General features: G+C 39.6%; 2 protein-coding genes across 3 annotated transcripts in view; both read left to right on the top strand.

The window, feature by feature from the left end:
- The window catches only part of LOC122671703, a 43,044-nt gene extending 33,465 nt beyond the window's left edge, over window positions 1–9,579 (top strand). The window contains exons 3-4 of one of the 2 annotated variants that reach the window (XM_043869081.1): window positions 8,718–8,792; window positions 8,909–9,579. In XM_043869081.1, the coding sequence (XP_043725016.1) occupies window positions 8,718–8,792; window positions 8,909–9,313 (480 nt within the window). In that variant the 3' untranslated portion in view covers window positions 9,314–9,579. The remainder of the gene's footprint in view (window positions 1–8,717; window positions 8,793–8,908) is intronic. The other variant, XM_043869082.1, reaches the window with a different exon arrangement.
- Window positions 9,580–16,276: 6,697 nt separating this feature from the next.
- LOC122670657 (thioredoxin H2-like) lies at window positions 16,277–17,020 on the top strand. The gene is made up of 3 exons (XM_043867614.1): window positions 16,277–16,439; window positions 16,565–16,687; window positions 16,786–17,020. The coding sequence occupies exons 1-3, from the start codon at window positions 16,308–16,310 to the stop codon at window positions 16,936–16,938; spliced, it is 408 nt and encodes a 135-aa protein (XP_043723549.1). The 5' UTR covers window positions 16,277–16,307; the 3' UTR covers window positions 16,939–17,020.
- The last annotated feature ends 3,435 nt before the right edge of the window (window positions 17,021–20,455 follow it).

The following is a 20,455-nucleotide window of genomic DNA, read 5'->3' on the forward strand; positions in this document are numbered from 1 at the left end:
TAATTGGAATTGGACTTGGAATTTGGGAGATTTTAGAAATCGCAAAGTGATTTGTCGAGACAGAGGAGAGACTTCGTGAGACAGAAACACGGAGACTGAAGGAGTCAAGAAGACGAAGAAGTGAGAAGAAGAAGAAGAAGAAGAACTGAAACTGCAACTCTCGGCAAGTTCGAACCCCTCCGGCAACCTCCAGGTAAGTAATTTTTTATTTTTTATTTATTTGGTTCTTCTTCTTCTTCTCCAATCTCCTCCCAGTCCTCCGGCAACTCGATCCTTCTTCTTTACTTCTTCTTCTTCTTCAGTTCTTCTTCTCACTTCTTTGTCTTCTTCACTTCCGGCAACTCTCTCCGTCAGTTCTTCTTCTTCTTCTCACTTCTTCGTCTTCTTAACTTCTTCTTCTTGCCTTGCAGTTGCAGGCTTGCACACAGTCACAGAGACACAGACCTCAGTTTTTTTTTTTCTTTTTTCTTCTTCTTGCCTTGCAGTTGCCGGCTTGCTTATAGTCGCAGACCTCTCAGTTTTTTTTTTTCCTTTTTTCTTCTTCTTGCCTTACAGTTGCAGGCTTGCACATAGACAGAGAAGGTGTTTTTTTTTTCTTCTTCTTGCCTTACAGTTGCAGGCTTGCACATAGACAGAGAAGGTGTTTTTTTTTTCTTCTTCTTGCCCTGCACACAGCCACACATACACAATTACACACACAGACAGGGAGAGAGTCGAGAGATAGAAGGGGGGGGGGGGGAGGGATTTATTACAGCCAGTAGTTCTCTCTGTTTATTTTTTCTTCTGCTTACCTTGCACACAGCCACACAGCCACACATACACAGTTACACACACAGAGATAGGGAGAGAGTCGAGAGACAGGGGGGAGGGATTTATTACAGCCAGTAGTCCATCACTCACAGTCTCACACACAGTCACAGTGTCACACACACAACAGCAGCAAGCACATATTCAACTCCATAATTTCAGTTTTTTTTTTTCCCCTACAGCTTAATGTTAATCTGCTAAAAGCTAGTACTTTGATTTTGGATATTACACTTTCATGAATTAAATCATAGTATATTAGTAGTACACTTTCATGTTGATTTTTGATGTTATAGGATATATATTATAGCATACTAAATGACATTAAAAATAGAGAAAATAAAAAATAAAACATGGTCGACATGCTCGCCATGTCGATATATCGACGTGACACCCCTCCACCGACTTGGATCACCATGACGCCGTGACAACTATGACACGATGACTACTTGTATTAAGAAGGTTGCTAAAGATGTCCTAGGCAAATCAAAAGGAAAACATCATTCATTTAGGGAGACTTAGTGGTGGGATGATGATGTTCAAGCAACCTTGAAGGCTAAGAAAGTTAGTTGTAAGACATGGCAAAAGACTAGATGTAGAGGATTTTACTTGTTATTTTTCTTGCTGTACTTTAGTTATGAGGTTTAACAACAATTATGACTTTACAGTGTTAAATGGTGAAACAGGATTTTATAGCCAACCAATTTAGTTGGGATGGCCTTAGTTGCACAAATCTGAACCTTTTAACAACAATTATAACTTTACAGATTAAATGGTGAAACAGGATTTTTAAAGCCAACCAATTTAGTTGGGATGACCTTAGTTGCCCAAATCTGAACCGTCTCCAATGACTTCCTTATCTTCTAATGAACCTGACCTCAAGGATTTGGACCCTCGCGAGTGGTGAGCCGACTCATACAGATCTTTTTCTTAACTTCCATCCATAGTTTTCAAGGCACTCCATTGAGCTCCAAGGTGGCCGGCCACATGCCATATGAGCCTAGGTTCCCAGTCCAAAAAGCTGATGATCTTATCTCTGCATGGTAAAATTTTTAAACATTTATCGTTTCTGGCCTTTTACATTTCCATAATCTCCCTTTTATCCCTCTAGTCTTCTATATCTGACCTTTGTAACTCTACATTAGACATATATTTTTACATTTGTACCATGATCTAAGAGCTACCCGGTGTGCGAGGCTCCTGCTACTGTAGGGTCTGGGAGGGGCAAATGTACACAGACTTACCCCCTGCTTCACAGGAGAGGCTATTTACAAGTTTTGAACCCACAACCAATAGGTTGCAATAGCGCAACTTAACCATTTTGCCAAGGCTTGCCCCCTAGATTTGTACTATGATCTATACCTAGGAAATTTGGCATAGGTTAAAAAACATGTGGTGCTCACCTTGGGCACCATGACTCACCTTTGTGCCATGACAACTATGCTCCATCCATCGTCATCAGACCAATGTGGGCTGTTATATCCTTTTGAAGCTGATTTGGAAGCTTGAGGTCCCACCAAAATACGAGGTCTTGGCTTGGGAGATGTTTCTTGCAAAGGTGAACAGGTGGTAGACTTCAAATAAGTATTGGAAGGAACTTTATGTTTCCACGGGTTTGCCTACTCTGTTTGTCGGGGAATCCATGAGTCTATTTATCTAGTGTAGTTTTGTTGGGAATGTATGCACCCTCTTTGGGACTGTATTTGGTCTTTACCTGGAATCCTTCTTTAGAGATAAGAGACTTCATGATGTATTAGCAGTCTATCTAAAATTGATGTGGCACTTCGTTTTCTGGTTGGCATCTTGACCTCGGGAGGAAAGAAACAATAGAATGTTTTGAGGATGGGTTAGAACCTCACAAGAAGTGATAGATTTGATCAGTTATAGGAGACTGGTAGATTGGCTGCCACCTTGGAGGCATTCCATGGAGTTCCATTTGCTGCCATTGACCAATGCTGTCGTACACCTATTTTGTGTAGAATTGTCCTAGGTTTTTTATGTTGTGTTGCCCTAGGGGCATTTCTGTCCTCGTAGTCTCAAAGCGTTTATTATAAATAGATATACGATTGTGTCTCATTGACACAAGTCACAATTCCCAAAGCCAACATGGTATCAGAGCAGGCAGGGCTCAAGGTATCGAGTCCCCCTTAGAGCTTGCATGTGTTGAAATTATTTATCCACCCGTGTCCCCCTTTGGATAGTTCGCCGTGTTAGAACTCCTGTATGATTTACATATTGTTTCCTCCCTTTCCTACAAGGTCGGCCTTTTAGAGGAAGCTGTTCCAACATATAGGTTGTGTTTTTGGGTCCTATCATTACTTCAGATTATTTTTTTTGGATGAATAAATAAGTTCATTACCAAAAGGGAGAGAAAGATCACAGGGGGCCCCGAAGGGGAGAAAGAAAAATAAGACAGCAAGCCCAAACCTTAGCTAAGGCCGGCTGGATCAACAAAAGATACATTGGAGAGACCCCAGGAATCAACAATGAGCCTATTCCTTGGGGTGTCTAAACAACCGGGGGGGGGGGAGCTAGCAATAACTTTGCATTAATTTCAAAAGAAATGGAATCCCAAATCTTCTGGTAAGATCGAGAGTTGGAGGTCCATTTTCTGATATTGCGCTCCATCCAAATGTGGTTGAGAGTTGCACAAATAGCCTGTTGAATCCCGAAGCATAAATGATTCTCAGAGTGACCAAGTGAAGGAGAATTCCCAATGGGTGCCAGTGGTCCAACCAAAGGTAAGAAGAAAGACCTTCGCCAATCGTGGAGCGAATGACTTAGAGCACCAAGTGGCGGTTAGCAAGAATTTTGCACCAGACCCAGGAAGGATCCGACAAGGCTGAGGCAATCCAGATTGAATCCTGGCAAAGGAGACCCAAGCATATCCAGTCGACCCAAATACTTTTCTTCTTTGAGACAATCTTCCAGATAAGCTTAATGATACCAGCAGAATTCACTTCTTCGATTCTTCGAATGCCTAGACCGCCTTCCTTTTTTGGGAGACACACGGCTGCCCAGCTAAGAGGATGGAAGAATCTTGAGGATTTGTTGCCCTTCCAAAGAAAAAAAGCCATGAGGGATTCCAAGGACTTGATAATGGTTTGAGGGAGGCCATAAATGCCAGACAAGTAAATGTAGGACGACTCCAAAACTTATTTGATAAGAACCAATCTGCCTGCATATGAGAGAAGCTTTCCCTTCCAAAGTTGAAGCCTCTTCCGAATAAGGTCTAGCATAGGAGTGCAATGGTGAGCAGAGAGCCTTGCCGGAATAGAAGGAAGCCCTAAATATTTGACTGGCAACAGACCCTCAAGAAAACCAGATTTCTCAAGGAAACCAATTTTGTCCATCTCTGAAACCCCAGCAAAGAATAACAAGGACTTTGAGGGATTGATGCGGAGACCTGAAAGCTCATGGAAGTACTGAAGACAAAGCATAATGGACTTGAGCGAGGTAATCGAGGCCTTAGAGAAAATCATCAAGTCGTCTGCAAAAGCCAAGGAAGTAAGCTTGAGAGCTTTACACTTGGGCAGCGGAGAAATGTGCATTTGATCAGTACTAAGCTGGATTTCTCTGGAGAGGACTTCCATCGCCAAAGTAAATAGGTAAGGGGAGAGAGGGCAGCCTTGACGAATACCCACAGAAGCTCCAAAGTATCCTGCCGGGCTACCATGAACCAAAACTGAGAACTTTGGGGAAGAGATGCAAGAGTTAATCCAGTTGACAAATACCAAAGGAAACCCCATCGTAGTCATTACTTGAGCAATAAAGTCCCACCTTAGGGAATCAAAGGCCTTGTGGATATCAATCTTCATGAGAATGGAAGGAGAATGGTTTTTCCTGTCAAATCCTTTGACAATATCATTGCAAAGAAGAATGTTGTCCGAAATATTCCTACTAGGAATGAAGGCCGATTGGTTGTCACTGACTAGGAGATCCACAACACTTTTGAGTCTTCTAGCAAGAATCTTGGCTATAAACTTGTAAAGCAGGTTGCAAAGAGCAATAGGCCTGTAGTCGTTCATAGCATTCGCACCTTCCTTTTTTGGGATGAGACAAAGGAAAGTGTGATTGATACCTTTGATCTAACTAGGGTTGAAGAAAAAGCTCTCAATGGCAGCAATGAAGTTCATTTTGATGATATCCCAAGAAGCTAAAAAGAATCCCATACTAAAGCCATCGGGTCCAGGAGCATCATTCACCTTGAGAGAGTGAATAGCAGCTTCCACAATTTCATCTTCTTTAGAAATGGTACACAAGGAAGCATAAAATTCAGGAGCAATGAACTTGTTGAGCAAGTGATCCGGGATGGGGACATGGTCCACCTGAGGGCCACTGAAAATGCCTTTGAAATGCTAAACAGCCAAGTCTCTGATGTCCTTTACTGTAGTGGCAAGAGAGCCATCCGAGTGAGAGAGCTGAACAATAGAGTTTGCATTGACTCTAGCTTTCACAGAATGATGAAAATAGACAGTATTAGAATCTCCCAAGTCTAACCACTTGATTCTAGATTTTTGCTTATGGAAACGTTCTTCCCTAGCAAGCAAGGAGGAAAGCTCAATGGAGGTCTCTTTCTCTTCTTCAGCAAGGGGACCATTAAGGAAATCTAACTTCAATCGAAACTGAATGGAAGCAAGTTTTTCTTTGCAATCCGCCACTTGATGAGTAATGTTGCCTAAAGTATTGAGATTCCTGTCTTTGAGAGCAGCCTTTACATTTTTTATCTTTTTTGAGAGAGCAATGAGAGGAGTGGAGAAGGCAAAAACAAGCTTGTCCCAAGCTTCTTGAACAACAGGCAAAAAGGTAGGATGAGAGGACCACATGTCAAAATATTTGAAAGGTTTAGGACCAAAAGAAGAGAAGGGTTGGATGGCTAGGGAGATGGAGGAGTGATCAAAGATGTTCGGGCTATCAAAGGATGCATGAGATGAAGGGAAAGAAGCAAGCCACTCTTCATTAACAATCACTCTATCCAGCTTACAAGCAATGCGATTGTTACTAGCCCTTTTGTTGCTCCAAGTAAGGGGAAAACCAGACCATCTAAGGTCATTTGCACCAATATCCTCAATACACTCATTGAAAGAATCCATGGCTTCCATGTCTAAATGATCTCCAAGGATGGGAACCAGTTTAGGTGGCAATGGAATGGAGGTCTGTCCATAAAGAAGTCCTTAGTGTAGAGCAATTATGAGCATAGACCACAGTGAAGCGGAAGGAAAAATGGCCCAGACAATCCGAGAATGAAGTGTGCATGAACTGAGAGGAAGAGGAAGTAAGGGAGATGGAAATTCTGCTAGGATCCCATAGGATCCAGATTCGGCCATTGGGATGAAAAGAGTAGTTGGAGAGCAAAGACCAACCGGAAAGCAATGGAGTTAAGGATTTTTAACAAATTTGGCTCTTTAATATGAGTTTCCAAAAGACAGCAAAAACAAGAGCGAGAGGAGCGAATGCGAGAGCAACTGCAGCATGCTTCGAGGGAGAATTCAAACATTGAGTATTCCAAATAATACCATGGATCATTGGGGAAGAGGGAGAAGGGGCATCGAGGACTCAATGAGCCTAGATAAGACAAACCAAGATCTGGTTTCACTGTGATGGCAACGCCGATAGGACCTGCCGAGAGGGGTGATAGAAGTGCAAGGAGGAGGAAGGAGCTTTTGGGAAACCAAGGGGGTCGAGGAGATGAGGTTAACGGGTGAAGAAGAAAGTAACTCTGCCGGGTTAGGAAGAAAATTTGGGATTGGAAGGCAACCCGACCCAGATCCAGAAGAGAGAAGAAGTAGGTCAGAGGAGGGAATAGGTAAACCCGACCCAGAGAGAGACATTTCCAAGTTAAAGCTAGGAGTGTCGCACATGGTCCAAGAGTTTAAAGTTGGGGGGGGGGGGGGCACCTGGGAAAGGTCAACAGAAACATTAGCCACAACTTGCTTAAAAAGGCCTCTCGCAAACGAATGCAAAGATTAAGCCGAAGCACAGACGCTAGAGTCCAAAGGGAGTTTTTCTAGAGGGGCCATCGCCATCGGAGCACTGGGAACATCGTCGCCTCTTCCAAAGCTAGGAATGGAAGGTTCAGCAACTGGAATCTCAGTCATACGGGACCTGCTCCGAGGAATAACCTCAAAATGGGGCTTTTCGGGGCAAGTGAAGATCTCCAGATCATCTGCAAACGACAGAAGGCTGAATCGATTATGACTGTATTTCCTAGGCTGCTGCTTCGACAGCGATAGGGCCTTGGAGACCTGAGCAGGTTGTTTCTTCACCCAACGATTTTTCCGACGCCGGAGTTTGGTTCTCGGCCTGCCTCGAGAAAGAGATCCATAAGAGGGATGATGATGAACATCCGCCACGACTTCACCGCCGGGAGTTGGAGCTTCAGCGACAAGAAGGCTTAGGGCATCATTTGCCTTTTCCACAAGAGCATTCACATTGACTTCATCGCAAGGGCCTGAAGCTTCAGCAACAGGGAGATCTAGGGCTACGGTTGCCTTTTCCACACGAGTGCAGAGATGGGAGTCGTGGCCAAACGCTTTGCATACCAAGCACTGTGGCGGCTTCCAATCGTAGTGCACCTCCTGTTCAAAGGAGAAATCATCCCCTTCATTCACAGTGATGAAGGAAGGGGATCATGCGCAGAGACTTCGACACAAATTCTCGCAGAGGCCAGGTGATCTTTGCGTATGGTTCTCACATCAGAAAACAGAGGCTTTCCCATAACAGAGCCAATATTGCTGAGTCCATCGGTACACCAGTAATGAAGCGGCAAACCAGGGAGCGAAATCCACAAAGGGATAGAGGAGAGGTCCACTCGTCTAAGCTGCAGCTGACGGTGCCATTGGCACAAGAAAATTAGCTTCTTCCCCACCAGCCAGGGACCACCTTCGAGAGCACGGACCTTATCAAGAGAAGAGGAGAACATGAAGATGAAAAATCCATTGTCGAGCAAGTAAGTGTCCAAGGATCCCTGAAGTCGCCATTGCTTGGAAAGGGACAGCTTGACGACATGGAAGGGAGGCCGAGAGCCAAGAAAATTTCCTACAAGACAATTCTCCCACAGCTTTGCTTCAGTCACAAGAAAATCAGTAGGGCAGAGGGCCAGTAGAGCAGAGGGTTACTTCTGATTATGCTGAAGTTGAACTTAAAGGCAGTTAGTTATTCAATTGTTAGGGCTTGCATCACCAGTGGATGTTATAACTCTATCAGAGAAGACAATTCTAGACTAATGATAGGTTGGATTCAAACTCTGGTTGGAGTTCATTGGTACTACGTACATGTAATCAGGAAAGCTAGACACTGGTTTTCTCAAGGGAATTTTCAGTTCTCTTAGAGGCCATGTTCAGCTAATTCCTTGGCAGATAAGTTAGCTAGGGGTGGGGCTTGTAGGGAAGCATTGTCTGTAGGCCCTTATCCTATTGAGTAGTCCCCTTTGAGGGAGTTGAGTAGGGCTTTTGTCTTCGTTGTTGTTGTACACCATCCATGTATCCTATTCGCTCTCAGTTGCAATAAATTCTTGTTAACTAGGAAAAAAAAGGGAAAAAGCAACTCCTACTGATTGTTTTTGAGCAAGCTTATAAAATTTGCGTTTAGTTTTATGAGCAAATTCCCATTTCAGTTCATCTTTGTGGTTGAAATACAATACAGAAATGATTTATTGAAGATCTCTCTTGTAAAATACTTCTATTCGTACCGAAACATGATTTCATAAACTCTGATTTTTTGGCTGAGAAAACATTCAACTTTTTCAAAATACATGCCTGGCTATATATAATGGAGGCCTTCTATTTATTATTGTCTAAAAGCAAAGGTCTGCAGGAATAATCTGTCTTTATTTATTTTCTATCTGAAGAAGGGGAAATATGACTTCTATGTTAGTCTATTCAATTTTCCTTGACTCTTGCATGTTCTGGCAGGATGAAGAGCCAGCAAACTTTGAAGGACAGGAAACTGGTGATGATCAATCAAGTCCTGTTGAGGAACTTTCCAAGGTGGTCTTTAATTGCTAATAGAGGATGTTTGCATCACTTTCTAGAACTGGATACAGTATTAAATACTTTTGGTTCCCTTATACTGATGGAAATTTGGAAAAATTTTCATTTCATAGGATGAATCAGAGTTGGCAAATACTGTAGAAGTTACATCAGATCCACAGCAACAAAAGGCACAAGGAGATGTGGATGATCAGAATCAGAGGGAGGTGGAGTTAAAGGAGCAACAGTACATTCCTCGAAGGACATATCAGAATCAGAGAGGCAACCGTGGTGGTGTTGGTGGTCGCAGGGGTTATGGTAATGGCCGTGGGGGTCGAAGTGGCAGGGGTGCTGTGGGGTACCCGAATGGTCAGAACCAATTCTATGAGCAGCAGCCCGGGAACAACTATTATTCTAGAAACTATTACAACAACAGCAGGGGAAGGGGGGCAAGGGGTTCTGGTGGGCAGACTTACAACAATCACGGATCAGCCACTCATGCCAGTCACAACCAGGCAGATGTTGATTTGGGTTCATGATCTAGCTAGTAGATAATTTAGTGTCTGCTTTCTGGTTTTGTGGGGGTCGTATTGCATCTGAAAGAAACAATGGATTATATAGAAGGTGCTGTGGATTAATGTACCCTCCCTGATGCATTTTGTAGTTAGGTCAAGTTGGGGGGGAGGTGTTTCATGTGAAAAGAACTTGGCAAGACCTTCTAATTAACAATTTAGATCTCTCATGATTTTGATGTTGTCTGCAAGGTGACTAATTAGAAGATTGGAAGCAGGGTTGAAAATTCATGGAATTTGATGCATTGCCGAGATATTGCTGCGTGTTTTCTTTTTTTGCTAATCTCTTAAACATCCCTATACTTGTCCTATAATTACTCGGGCCTCTCCTCCCAGAACAACCTTTTTGATTCCCCAGAAAAGCAAGCTTCACCTCTTTCTCTGTGATAGAGGAGGTTTGAGTAATTATAAGGCAAATACAGCGGATTGGGAGAAATTAGTCAGTTTTTTCTTTGAATATCTCCAACTTGAAAGTTGACTCTTAATGTCTCATCTTTGGAGCCCAATTAAGGTGTAGCCAGGCATATGGAGTCCACCAGCTTATTGTTCACTTCGTTTATTTGCAACTTATTTGGGACATTGTAATTCAATGCAGGGAATTTGATCATGGTATCGACTACTGTATCGTCACTGCCGATACTGGTATGGATTGACTGTTGCCATTTTTTTTAATAAAAAACATTTTTTGGCTGTATTGGTTGATCTCTATCGGTATTGGATCTGGCTGATACCGATACGACACCAAGTTTAAAACCGTGACTCAAATCTGTATCAGTATTAGGTCTGCCCCTGGCTCCAATTGCCAACTTTTTTTTTTTTTTTTTTTTTTTATTTTTCTCGTGTCTGATTTATTGAAACGCATGAAAACTATTGGAAGGAAAATCCTCTAAAGTCTAAATGAACTTTTAACAAGCGTATGAATCTCTTCTATCAGAATTTAAGGCAAAAAAAGGGTGGGAGATCCTCTTCAATGTAGAATCTCAACAAAGGTCGGGACTCGGGACTTCTTGTTTGATTAGTTATGTTGGTGTGCGAGTTAGATTTGTTTGTTTTTAGTTGGTTATAATATAATTATTTTTATAGGGGTTTCTTTCCTGTCACTATGCCTAGTAAAGTATATGCTTCACTATTTACCATATGACAATACAGTTGGTTAGTCGCTAAGATGAGCAATTCATTGATACAATTTCAATTTAAAATGAATAGAGGAAGTAGCTAAAATTATTAAAAAATATATTATTTTGTTTTTTATATCCATCTCCATTTGATGGTATTTTGGTAGTTTTACTAAAATTCTGAATAGAGTTTGTGCAACTGAGCAATTCATTGATACAATTTCAATTTAAAATGAATGGAGGAAGTAGCTAAATTTATTAAAAAATATATTATTTTGTTTTTTATATCCATCTCCATTTGATGGTATTTTGGTAGTTTTATTAAAATTCTGAATAGAGTTTGTGCAACTTTCCTTGCTTATTGTGGACTAACAGTTGGGGACTAAGTTTCCCTCCACCCATATAGGACGGTTCGCCTACCATCTTAGGGTTAACAAACCCCTAATATGGTCTTAGTATGTTCCAAAATACACTTGCAATACCTTTTCCTGCCCTCTCTTGCCCCACGGTGAATGAGATTCCATTCACTGTGGATGGAGGGAAACTCAGTCCAAAATTTGGTCATTGAGATGTATGTTGGGTCTTCTCTCACATAGATTAACCCATGTATTGTTAAGTAGCAAATAGTGAAGCATTATATTTCACTAGGCATAGTGAGTTAGTGACGGCGAAGGGGACTGTTTTGAACTTTTGATCCTTAGCCACCTTTCCAGTTATCTTTGAATCAAATTGGGGTTGAAATTCGTCTCTAAGAGTAGATGGATGGATGGATGAATGAATGATGATAATATGAACAACAATAATACATGACAACGCTTTGCCAACTGAGATGAGATCAGAGAGAGAAAATTTGTTTTGGTGTCTATAAAGAATGAATCTCTAGCTGTTTTGCACTCCTTTGCTTTCTGCTTTTCCTTTTTTTGGCTCAGAGAATCGAAGCACATTGGAAGGTCACAAGGTATTTAAATTCCGGCTGTGGAGTCTGGAACGTTGTTCTTGCCAAAGGAATCAAAGAGGGAAGAGTGAGTGAGAGAGAGAGAGACCCATGAAATTGAAACATTAAAAAGAGAGAATAAAGCGAATTTGATGGAGATTGGTGAGAGTTTCTAACTCACTCCAACAACGATCATGAGAAGGAGTGCATGCCTTTTATTTTTCTGGTAGTTGCACGGCGAAAATTCTCTTATGTACTTAATAATATGGATGGTCACATCGTTTTAGATCTCATAATCAGAATATAGAAAGTTAATTTATCCATTATTCCAAGAGAAAAGTGAAATTTTTACCAACAAAAACAAAAAAGTGAAAAGTGAAATTTTTACCAATAAAAACAAAAAAGAGAAAAGTGAAAGCTTTACTTGTACACTTGGATATTACCCTCGTGATGTTTTTCTTAAACCGGGTTCGTAGAATACATACCTTTGGTATGGGCCAGGAAATACAAAAAATGAGCCAAGATGAACCATATTGGATTGGATATCAACCATCCTGGACCCGATACAGATCAGCCCGTATCATGGTTCGTGATCTTGGTATCGGCAGGATTGGATCGGGATCGCCCAAACTCGGGCAAATGACACTTTTGTCCCTGTTTTCTTAAAAAAAAAACTAGTTTTTTTTTTATATTTTTACCCTTGTCCGTACAATTGGATCAGATTGGTATTGGGATTGGTCTCAGCCCATACTGATCCAATCCAGCCAAAATCGGCCAATCCAATCCGATACCTCAAACCATGACCCGTATTGAAAATTTTGCCCCTAGTTTTCCAAAAAAAATCAGTTTTTTTTTTTTGATACTTTTACCCCTAATCTGTACCATTTCACTAATACGTATCGGGATTGATCTGTACTGATATCGATACAAATCATTTGATACGTCCGATCCAATAATGAGGCCTCAAACCATGCTAGAGACAAAATCCACTTGCAAGTTGCAGATATGCCATGTTGGAGTTCTAAGTTTTTGGTTTCTCTTAGAATGTGTGAGATGAGAATGAAGATATTATTTACAACAAACAACTTTAATAAAGATATATGTATAGGCCTACCTAGTGGTACAATTTTAGTCCAATGACCCCGACCCTACCCTAAGCCTGACAGCGCTGTCCGGCTTGGGTTCGGTTAGGGTTGAGATTTTCAAGTCTGGGTCAGACCAAGCTGGACCTAGATTGAGGCCTTCGTTTTAAGTCTGGCCCAACCATGTATGTATAAATATATAAAGGAAAAATCTTATTATAACCAAAGTTGATGAAAAAGAAATTATAACTATATTTGCCCTTTTTTAGGAATACACAATTTTTATCTTCCACTAAAGATATGTCTTATCATTTCACATAGTCACTTTCGACTTGTATTGAAAACCCTTCTTTATCCTCGCTTTAAATAATTTTTGAGAATAAGACAAGTGGTAACCACTTTGGTGACAACAAATTGCACTCATGTATAAAATATATAAGTAATCATGTATAGAGTAAAAAAACAGGAGCAGCCACGGCCAGCTACGCCTTGCCTAGTCTTGAAATGAAAAAAAAAATAGGGGTTGCCAGGGTCAATCAAGGCCAACCCGGCCCAGCTTGCCCAAAGGAAGATCAATCAGGGCCAGACTGGGTGGGTTGAGCCCGGTAGCACTGGGCTTGGGCTGCAATATCCCAGCTTCACTTCAAACTAGGCAAAGTTGGGGCTGGGTTAAGGGGACCTAGGGTTGAGTTGGGGTTTTAAAAACCCTAGCCCATCTCGGTCTATAATTACACCCTAGGATTACCATATTAGATGACATAAATAATAGAAATAAGAAGAAGAAGATATGTACATATTACATACATCAAATATATATAAAATCTTGAATCATAAATGGCTTTACACCTGTTTTTGGTTTTTGTTTTTTTTTTAATCTTTTTAAAATAAAAACAAGCTCCATAAACGATCCCAAACGCAACCAAAAATGTTTTTTAAATCAAAAATCAAAAATAAAAACTATACCAAAGATGGCCTTAGTAAGTTCTCCACCTAAGGTGAGACTCCCCTCTTTTGCTCGTCTAAGAGAAGAGATATTAATAGGTGAGAAAAACTTAGAAAATATGACAAAAGGAAACCATATATTTTACCTGATTTGAGATTTAGCTTCATAGGGAACATATGCTAAATCTAATAGAACTATTTTCTGTCTCTTGCATGTGAAAAAAGGTTATTTAAAGAAAGGAAAGACTTAGTAGGTCAGAAAAGCTTAGGAAGAAGGGAACCCATTTAGGTAAATGGAGATTTGTTTCATTGGGGAACATATGCTTCAGAGCCCAACCCTAACCCTCTTTGATTCTTTATGATGCCCCTTTCCACGTAGAAATGGAGTGGTCCATCAGTTTCAAATGTAGCTTAATATTGTACTTTTCAAAATAATAATAATAATAATAATAATTTCACCATGAGTATTAGGTAGTCTAACTAATTTCAAGAGAGGCCTAAGGTTACCTGTTGTACCACAAACACAATACATTATAGTCATCTAAATACACCAACATTCACAGGGAGATTAGCAACACCCATGAATAATGATTGCATGATTAGGAGCTCAGAGAGAGAGAGAGAGAGAGAGAGAGAGTTTCATCCTCTCAAGTGTCGGTGCACCATACTTAAGAATCTAACCATAAAATCATGGGTAGTGACGTATTTTATCCTTTCAAGTGTTGGGTGGACAGTTAGATTCTTAAGTGTGGTGTACTGCAAGAGGATAAATTTCCGATACTCATATGTAGTACTCTCTCCTCCCTAGCAACTACTATATAGCATTCTATTTCTAGAATCCTTGTATTGGAAGTGACCAAATGGTGGAATCCAATTTGATGATACTACCAAGATTATCTTATGTGAGTTCAATTCTATTTCATAAATATATGTATGTACTCAAAAAAATACCTAAATTTGGATATAAAATATAAATCCCCAAAGTTAATAGTAACATTACGATTTCTACCAAAAAAAGAAAAAAAGAATTAGTAACATTACGGATTTAGTCAATTTACTTTACAATATTGCATAACAGACCTATGAGCATAGAATTAATTATTGTTACCACCCTAGTCCTTGTCCGTCGAAATGACAGACATTGAGAATCTTAAGCATTGATTGGATATAAAATAATTTAAAATATTGAAAAAATGTAATTATTAAATCATTTTGCAAACTACTTACGAATTTGAACTTTCTATCCAATCTTGATTAGATTTATTTTTCTTGATAAACTTATAATACAGAAAGTGAATTCTTTGAGCGCTTCTTTCCTTCATAGGTAAGCATCATGAATCCAATGTACTGATATACAGCATGGAATGCATGAACTGATAGTACATCAAAACTCATAATAATCAATTGTAATGTTGAGGACCGAAAATGTAGTTCGGAATACAATTAAAAGTTTTCTATTTAATGTTCTCAAGCAATCTAGTCTGAGATAAATCTCCATTCACAAGAAGACACAATATGACAACCATATATAAATATGCATAATGTCAAGTTCTATCCCTATTTTACAATATAAAAAAAAGTTCTATCCCTATTTGTGAAACAATTTACACATAAAGAACAACAACCACTCACTAATATCATGCAAATCAATTATTATTTAAACTATTTAAATCTGAATTTGATATTGACATAATCCCAATATTCTCTCCTTTTTCTTTTTCTTTTTTGGTAATATTTTTTTCTCTTTTTTCTCCCCATAGTAAAATATGTATATTATATTCACTGTACTTTTTTCTCTCCATACTATTATTGTGGTATACCCTTTAAACACCATTGGAAGGTCTTATTATTTAATCCGAAATAATTGATTTGATATAGTCATATGGTCTCTCATTTCTTCTTCTCATGGTTCATGCATACATATGGTTTTATCAAACGGTCATTTTCAGAATTGATACGATATCAATACAGATTGGCCATATCAAACAAGTTTACCCCTAATTTTTATTTTAAAAAATAGATTTTTTTTTCACTATTTTATCCTTTGTCTATATCGTTTCGACAATATGATATCAGTCAAATGTCAATATCAATCAATTTCAAAACCCTACATTATCAATCGCATCATCGAACGATACAATACCAATACCTAAAACCATGTGCATATATGTATCAACCCTTGCTAGCCTCATATAAAAATATCCTTCTACGAGGAGTATATGTGGACATAAATTTTTTTTCTTGAATCAATCCCTTGAAAATGAAATGGTTGATGCTATTGGTCATGTGAATGAATAGGAGATGTCACTGTGGATGAAAATTGGAGAGAGAGGTCCAGAGGTTGACATTTCTACCAATAAAAACAGAGAATTAGTTTCCTTTTTCTTTCTTTCACCTCAGTTCTTTTTGTCAAACTTAATTTAATGAGGTGAAAACCCGTGAAGGAATCCGATATTAGGAGTTCAGGATTAATGGATTACCCAAAATCTTTCTTTTTTATGCTCGCTGCATCTGAGATTGGCGAGTATAAAAAGGGAAGAAGCTGGAAGGGGTTGGCCTGCGAAAGATTTGAGCTTTTCTCTCTCACTATTCAGATTTGTGAGAGAGTGAGAGAGAGAGAGGGGTTAGAAATCAAAAAAAATTGACTTTGTTAGGTGGGTCGTTAGTCGTGATTCGTGAAGGGTTGGAGTGGAACACGCCATTCGTCGTCAAAGGCAAGAAGAACGAAGGGGGGAAAAGGTTTCCACTTTCTCCTCCTCGCTCTATCAATTCCTAAATCTTGAAAGGGCAACTGGGCTAAGCTGATAATCTACTACCCATCAATCCAATCGTAATTTTGATTTTTTCAGTTTCTTCTTCTTCTTCTGCAAATCGATATTCGAAGAGAGATGGGATCGAATTTTTCCATGGCGCAGAACACTTCCACCGATGGCTCGTCGCATCCGTCTCGGATTATTTCATTCCATTCCACGGCACGATGGAAGGCTCACTTTGATGCTTACAATACTTCCTCCAATCTGGTAAACCCCCTTTAACCAACCATTACCGTTTCTCTCTTCTTCTCTCTCTCTCTCTCTCGATTAGGGTTCGGATTTTCCTCTTCTCAAGAACCAAGATTAAATTTTTTTTTTTTTGGGTGGTGAAGCTGGTGATTGATTTCTCGGCAACATGGTGTGGCCCCTGCAAATTAATCGAACCAGCGATCGTTGAGATGGCTAACAAATACACCGATGTCGAGTTCGTCAAGATCGATGTCGATGAATTAGTGGTATTGTATCGTATTCAAATCCAATCCATTCAATTTCACAAGTAATTGATTGAATTGAAAGAACTAATTATTCTATTATGGTTTGTTTCTACGAACAGGATGTGGCACAGGAATTTGGAGTGCAGGCGATGCCAACCTTCATTCTGATTAAAGAAGGGAAAGAAGTGGACAAGGTTGTAGGTGCCAAAAAGGATGAACTCGAGAAGAAGATCATCAAGCACCGCCCTTCTGCTCTCACCTCCACCATTTGATCATCTTTTCTCATATTCTCATAGTTGGGTTTCCCTTCAAATGTTGATCAGCGTAGAATAAAGCTATGATGGGTTGTTAGGGGTGGTAGTAGTCTTGAAGGTTTAGTTTATTTAAAGTTCATAATAGGGATGTGGAGGTCTCTTGGAAAGAAATTACAGCTTCTATGTCCAATCTTCATTTTCCTTTTATGTCTGGTCATCTACTGTACTTTGGACTTCTACTAAACCAGTTTTTCATTGGAATAGCACTAGCATTGATATTAGGGATGTAAATGAATAACCGAAATCCGTTTCGTATCCATGTCTATATCCGTTTAGCATTATTCGAATTCGTTCGAGAGCTAAACGGATACAAAGACGGATAGGTTATAGCTATCTGAAAAGTAATATTTATATGTAAATGGATAAAATATCCGATCTATATTCGTGTCCGAATCTGTTTAGCACTAATCAAATCCATCCGAAAGGTAATCAGATGCGGATGCAGATATAGCACTATCCGAACCGAATCTGATCCGTTTACATCCCTAATTGATATAGGGCAAAGGAATTATTTCTTGGCAACTTGGACAACTTATGATCATGTTGATCCGGCATATCACTAGGAAGATCAGGATCTTTACAAAAAAGGCTTTATAAAGCTTTCGTCTCAATTCATATTTAGCTGCGAGCAATCTACGTTTGTGTGATCTCTTATATTTCGCTTCTCCGACATCTTACTAAGTTTTTCCCTCATCTTTTTGCAAAAAAGTTGTGCTCCATGATGGTAAAGTCTCATCTTGTGTGTTGGCCGAAGTGACAATAGTCACATTGAACCCTCGAATATTTTCGAAGATCTCGAAATGTTTAGTATTCAGATCAGATTAATCATCCATTTGTGGAATTTTTTGCTTGCCTAGTGTACCTTTAAAGTGCATCCGACGGTGCACCTTAAAAATGCATTGAATTTTTATACTCTCAAGTGCGGTGACCACTGTCCGATGCACCCTCATTTTTAGCCCATTAAAGGTTTTGGGATTACAAAGAGAAGGGGGTGTCATGGATTGGCCCATATGAACAAATGATGAAGTTATTTTGACCTTTGGAGACTGGTTTATAATGCTAAAGCTTATGGGTTTGCTTTTGTTTTTGCTAAAGTTTCGTGGCAGTTGGTAATGTGGGTATTTTTTTCTCTTTAAATAAATATAATATGGGGGATGGCTACCCATGGTGCTGGTGTACGAGGAATCTCCCAACCACACCAATGGCAGTGCATAAGACGGTATCGTAGGGGGCCACAATGGTCAGGGAGGAGAGAGAGAATTAATTAAAAAGCCTTGAAACAGAGCATTAAGCTATCAATGTGTAGGTTTTTATATCAAGTTTTAAGTATTTGATTGGGAAACAAAAGCTCCATAGCTAATAGAATGAATCAAATCAAGTCGTTTAACCTATCTAATACTAGGCTGACCCAATATAATGTCATACCCCAAAATTAAGTACCAAGAGACACATAATATGTATTAAAGGGAGAGTGTTCTTGGGAAAGCAGGGTACACAACACCCTCTCACATTGTATATTTAAATCATTGTTTCTCTGCATAAGATAATCAATATAATAATGAATGAGAAGAGGAGTAGTGTATGCCTTACATTCAAAGAGCCTTTTCCCTATATTAAAAAGTGAAAATATTCACTAGCCAAATGCACACCTCTACGCTGGAAAAATCGATAGTTAGTATTATATGATTTTGCTTTCAGATTACCTTGGTAGAACCCAACCCCACCACCCCCACAAAAAAAAAGGGGCTAGGAACATTTGCGTACCCAACATTTATTGAAACTACATCTGAGATACCTCATGTTTGATTTATTATGTTTGTAATACCTTATGTTTTATAAATATTATATTTGACGTACGTCATGTTTCACTAATGTTACGTTTGAGATACTTTTTTTCATATTTTCAATTTTACCCATAGATATTATGATTGGTTTTTTCCCCTTCTCCAGTTGAAGTGCCACATCATCCACCAACATAGAACGACAACCCGCCATTAAGGGAGATAACAGGAAGGCTCGGTGGTGCTCCGCTACTTCGATGTGACGACAAAAGACCATATCCACAATGTCAGAAGAGGTGGTGGTATGGACAAAGTTAGAAATATGAAACATGAGGTACCGTGACGTAGTTTCTTCTAACATACAAAAACAACAAACTCAGTCTTATCCCAACTTAATGGGGTTGGCTACAAGGATCCAAACAAAACAAAGTTGGTAAACCGAGGTCTAAACAAAACAAGGGAATGAAAAGATGGGAAAAGGAGGATGAGCCATGAGATTAGAACTGGAAAAATATGACAAATGAAAGATTGAAAGAAAAAAGGAAGGATGAAAGATGAGAGTAAGAGGAAAGAGGCACAACCTAGCAAGTCAAGACAATCTCAGCTAGATGAGGTCTGCTATATGGATCCTTGCCTTCCAATAGGCTCTATCTGAGGTCATATTTGGAACAAGACCTAGACTATGCATGTCCTTCCTCACCACTTCTCCTATGGTCATTTTAGGCCAACCCCTAGCTCTTTTAGCTTCAATCGGAATCATATCACTCCTCCTTACTAGGACGTCAATAGGCCTCCGTTGGATATGACCATACCACCTTAAACGACTTTCTCAGAGCTTGTCATTGATCGGGGTGACTCCCAAGTCCGCTCTAATACATTCATTCTGTACTTTATCCTTCCTTGTTTTTCCACACATCCATCTTAACATCCTCATCTCTGCTATACATAGCTTATCAAAATGACACTTCTTAACTACCTAACATTTTGCCCCATACATCATAGTCGGTCGTACAACGACCCTATAGATTTTTCTTTAAGCTTTAAAAGAATACGACGGTCACACAGCACTCCGGACGGACCTCTCCACTTCATCCATCCAACTTTAATTCTCTGTGAGACATGATCCTATGTGTCACATTCTTTACTTGATTGACCCCAGATATCTAAAATGGTTACACTGCGAGATCTCTCTTTCTTGCGCACCATATCAATATCTGTCATAGTGTGACTAAAATTACACATCATTTACCCCGTCTTCGTTCTACTAATCTTAAAGCCTCTTGATTCTAAGGTTGATCTTCTCTAATTTAGCGTTAATCCCTACTTTTGTCTCATCCATCAAAACGATATCATCTGCGAAGAGCATACACCACAGGACCTCGTCTTGAATGCTCTTGGTTAGGTCGTCCATAATAAGCTCAAAAAGGTAAGGGCTTAAAGCTGATCCCTGATGTAACCCAATTGTAATTGAAAATTCCTTGCCCTGTCCTCCCACAAATTTCACACTAGTGACCACGCGCTCATATATATCTTTAATTACATCCACATATTTACTTGACACCCCTCTCTTCACTAGAGCATGTCAGATTAAAATCTCTAGGGACTCAGATAGGCTTTTTCCAAGTCGATAAATGACATATGGAGATCCTTCATGCTATCTCTATATCGTTCCATGAGCCTCCTCAATAAGTAGA

This window comes from Telopea speciosissima, chromosome 8 (genome assembly GCF_018873765.1).
Source record: "Telopea speciosissima isolate NSW1024214 ecotype Mountain lineage chromosome 8, Tspe_v1, whole genome shotgun sequence".
NCBI classification, from domain to species: domain Eukaryota; kingdom Viridiplantae; phylum Streptophyta; class Magnoliopsida; order Proteales; family Proteaceae; genus Telopea; species Telopea speciosissima.

Excerpts from the sequence above, each read along its gene's own strand:
- LOC122670657 (XM_043867614.1), top strand. The coding sequence starts at position 16,308 with ATGGGATCGAATTTTTCCATGGCGCAGAACACTTCCACCGATGGCTCG. Across the intron at positions 16,440-16,564 it reads ACAATACTTCCTCCAATCTG|CTGGTGATTGATTTCTCGGC; the intron begins GTAAACCCCCTT and ends TGGGTGGTGAAG. Across the intron at positions 16,688-16,785 it reads TCGATGTCGATGAATTAGTG|GATGTGGCACAGGAATTTGG; the intron begins GTATTGTATCGT and ends TTCTACGAACAG.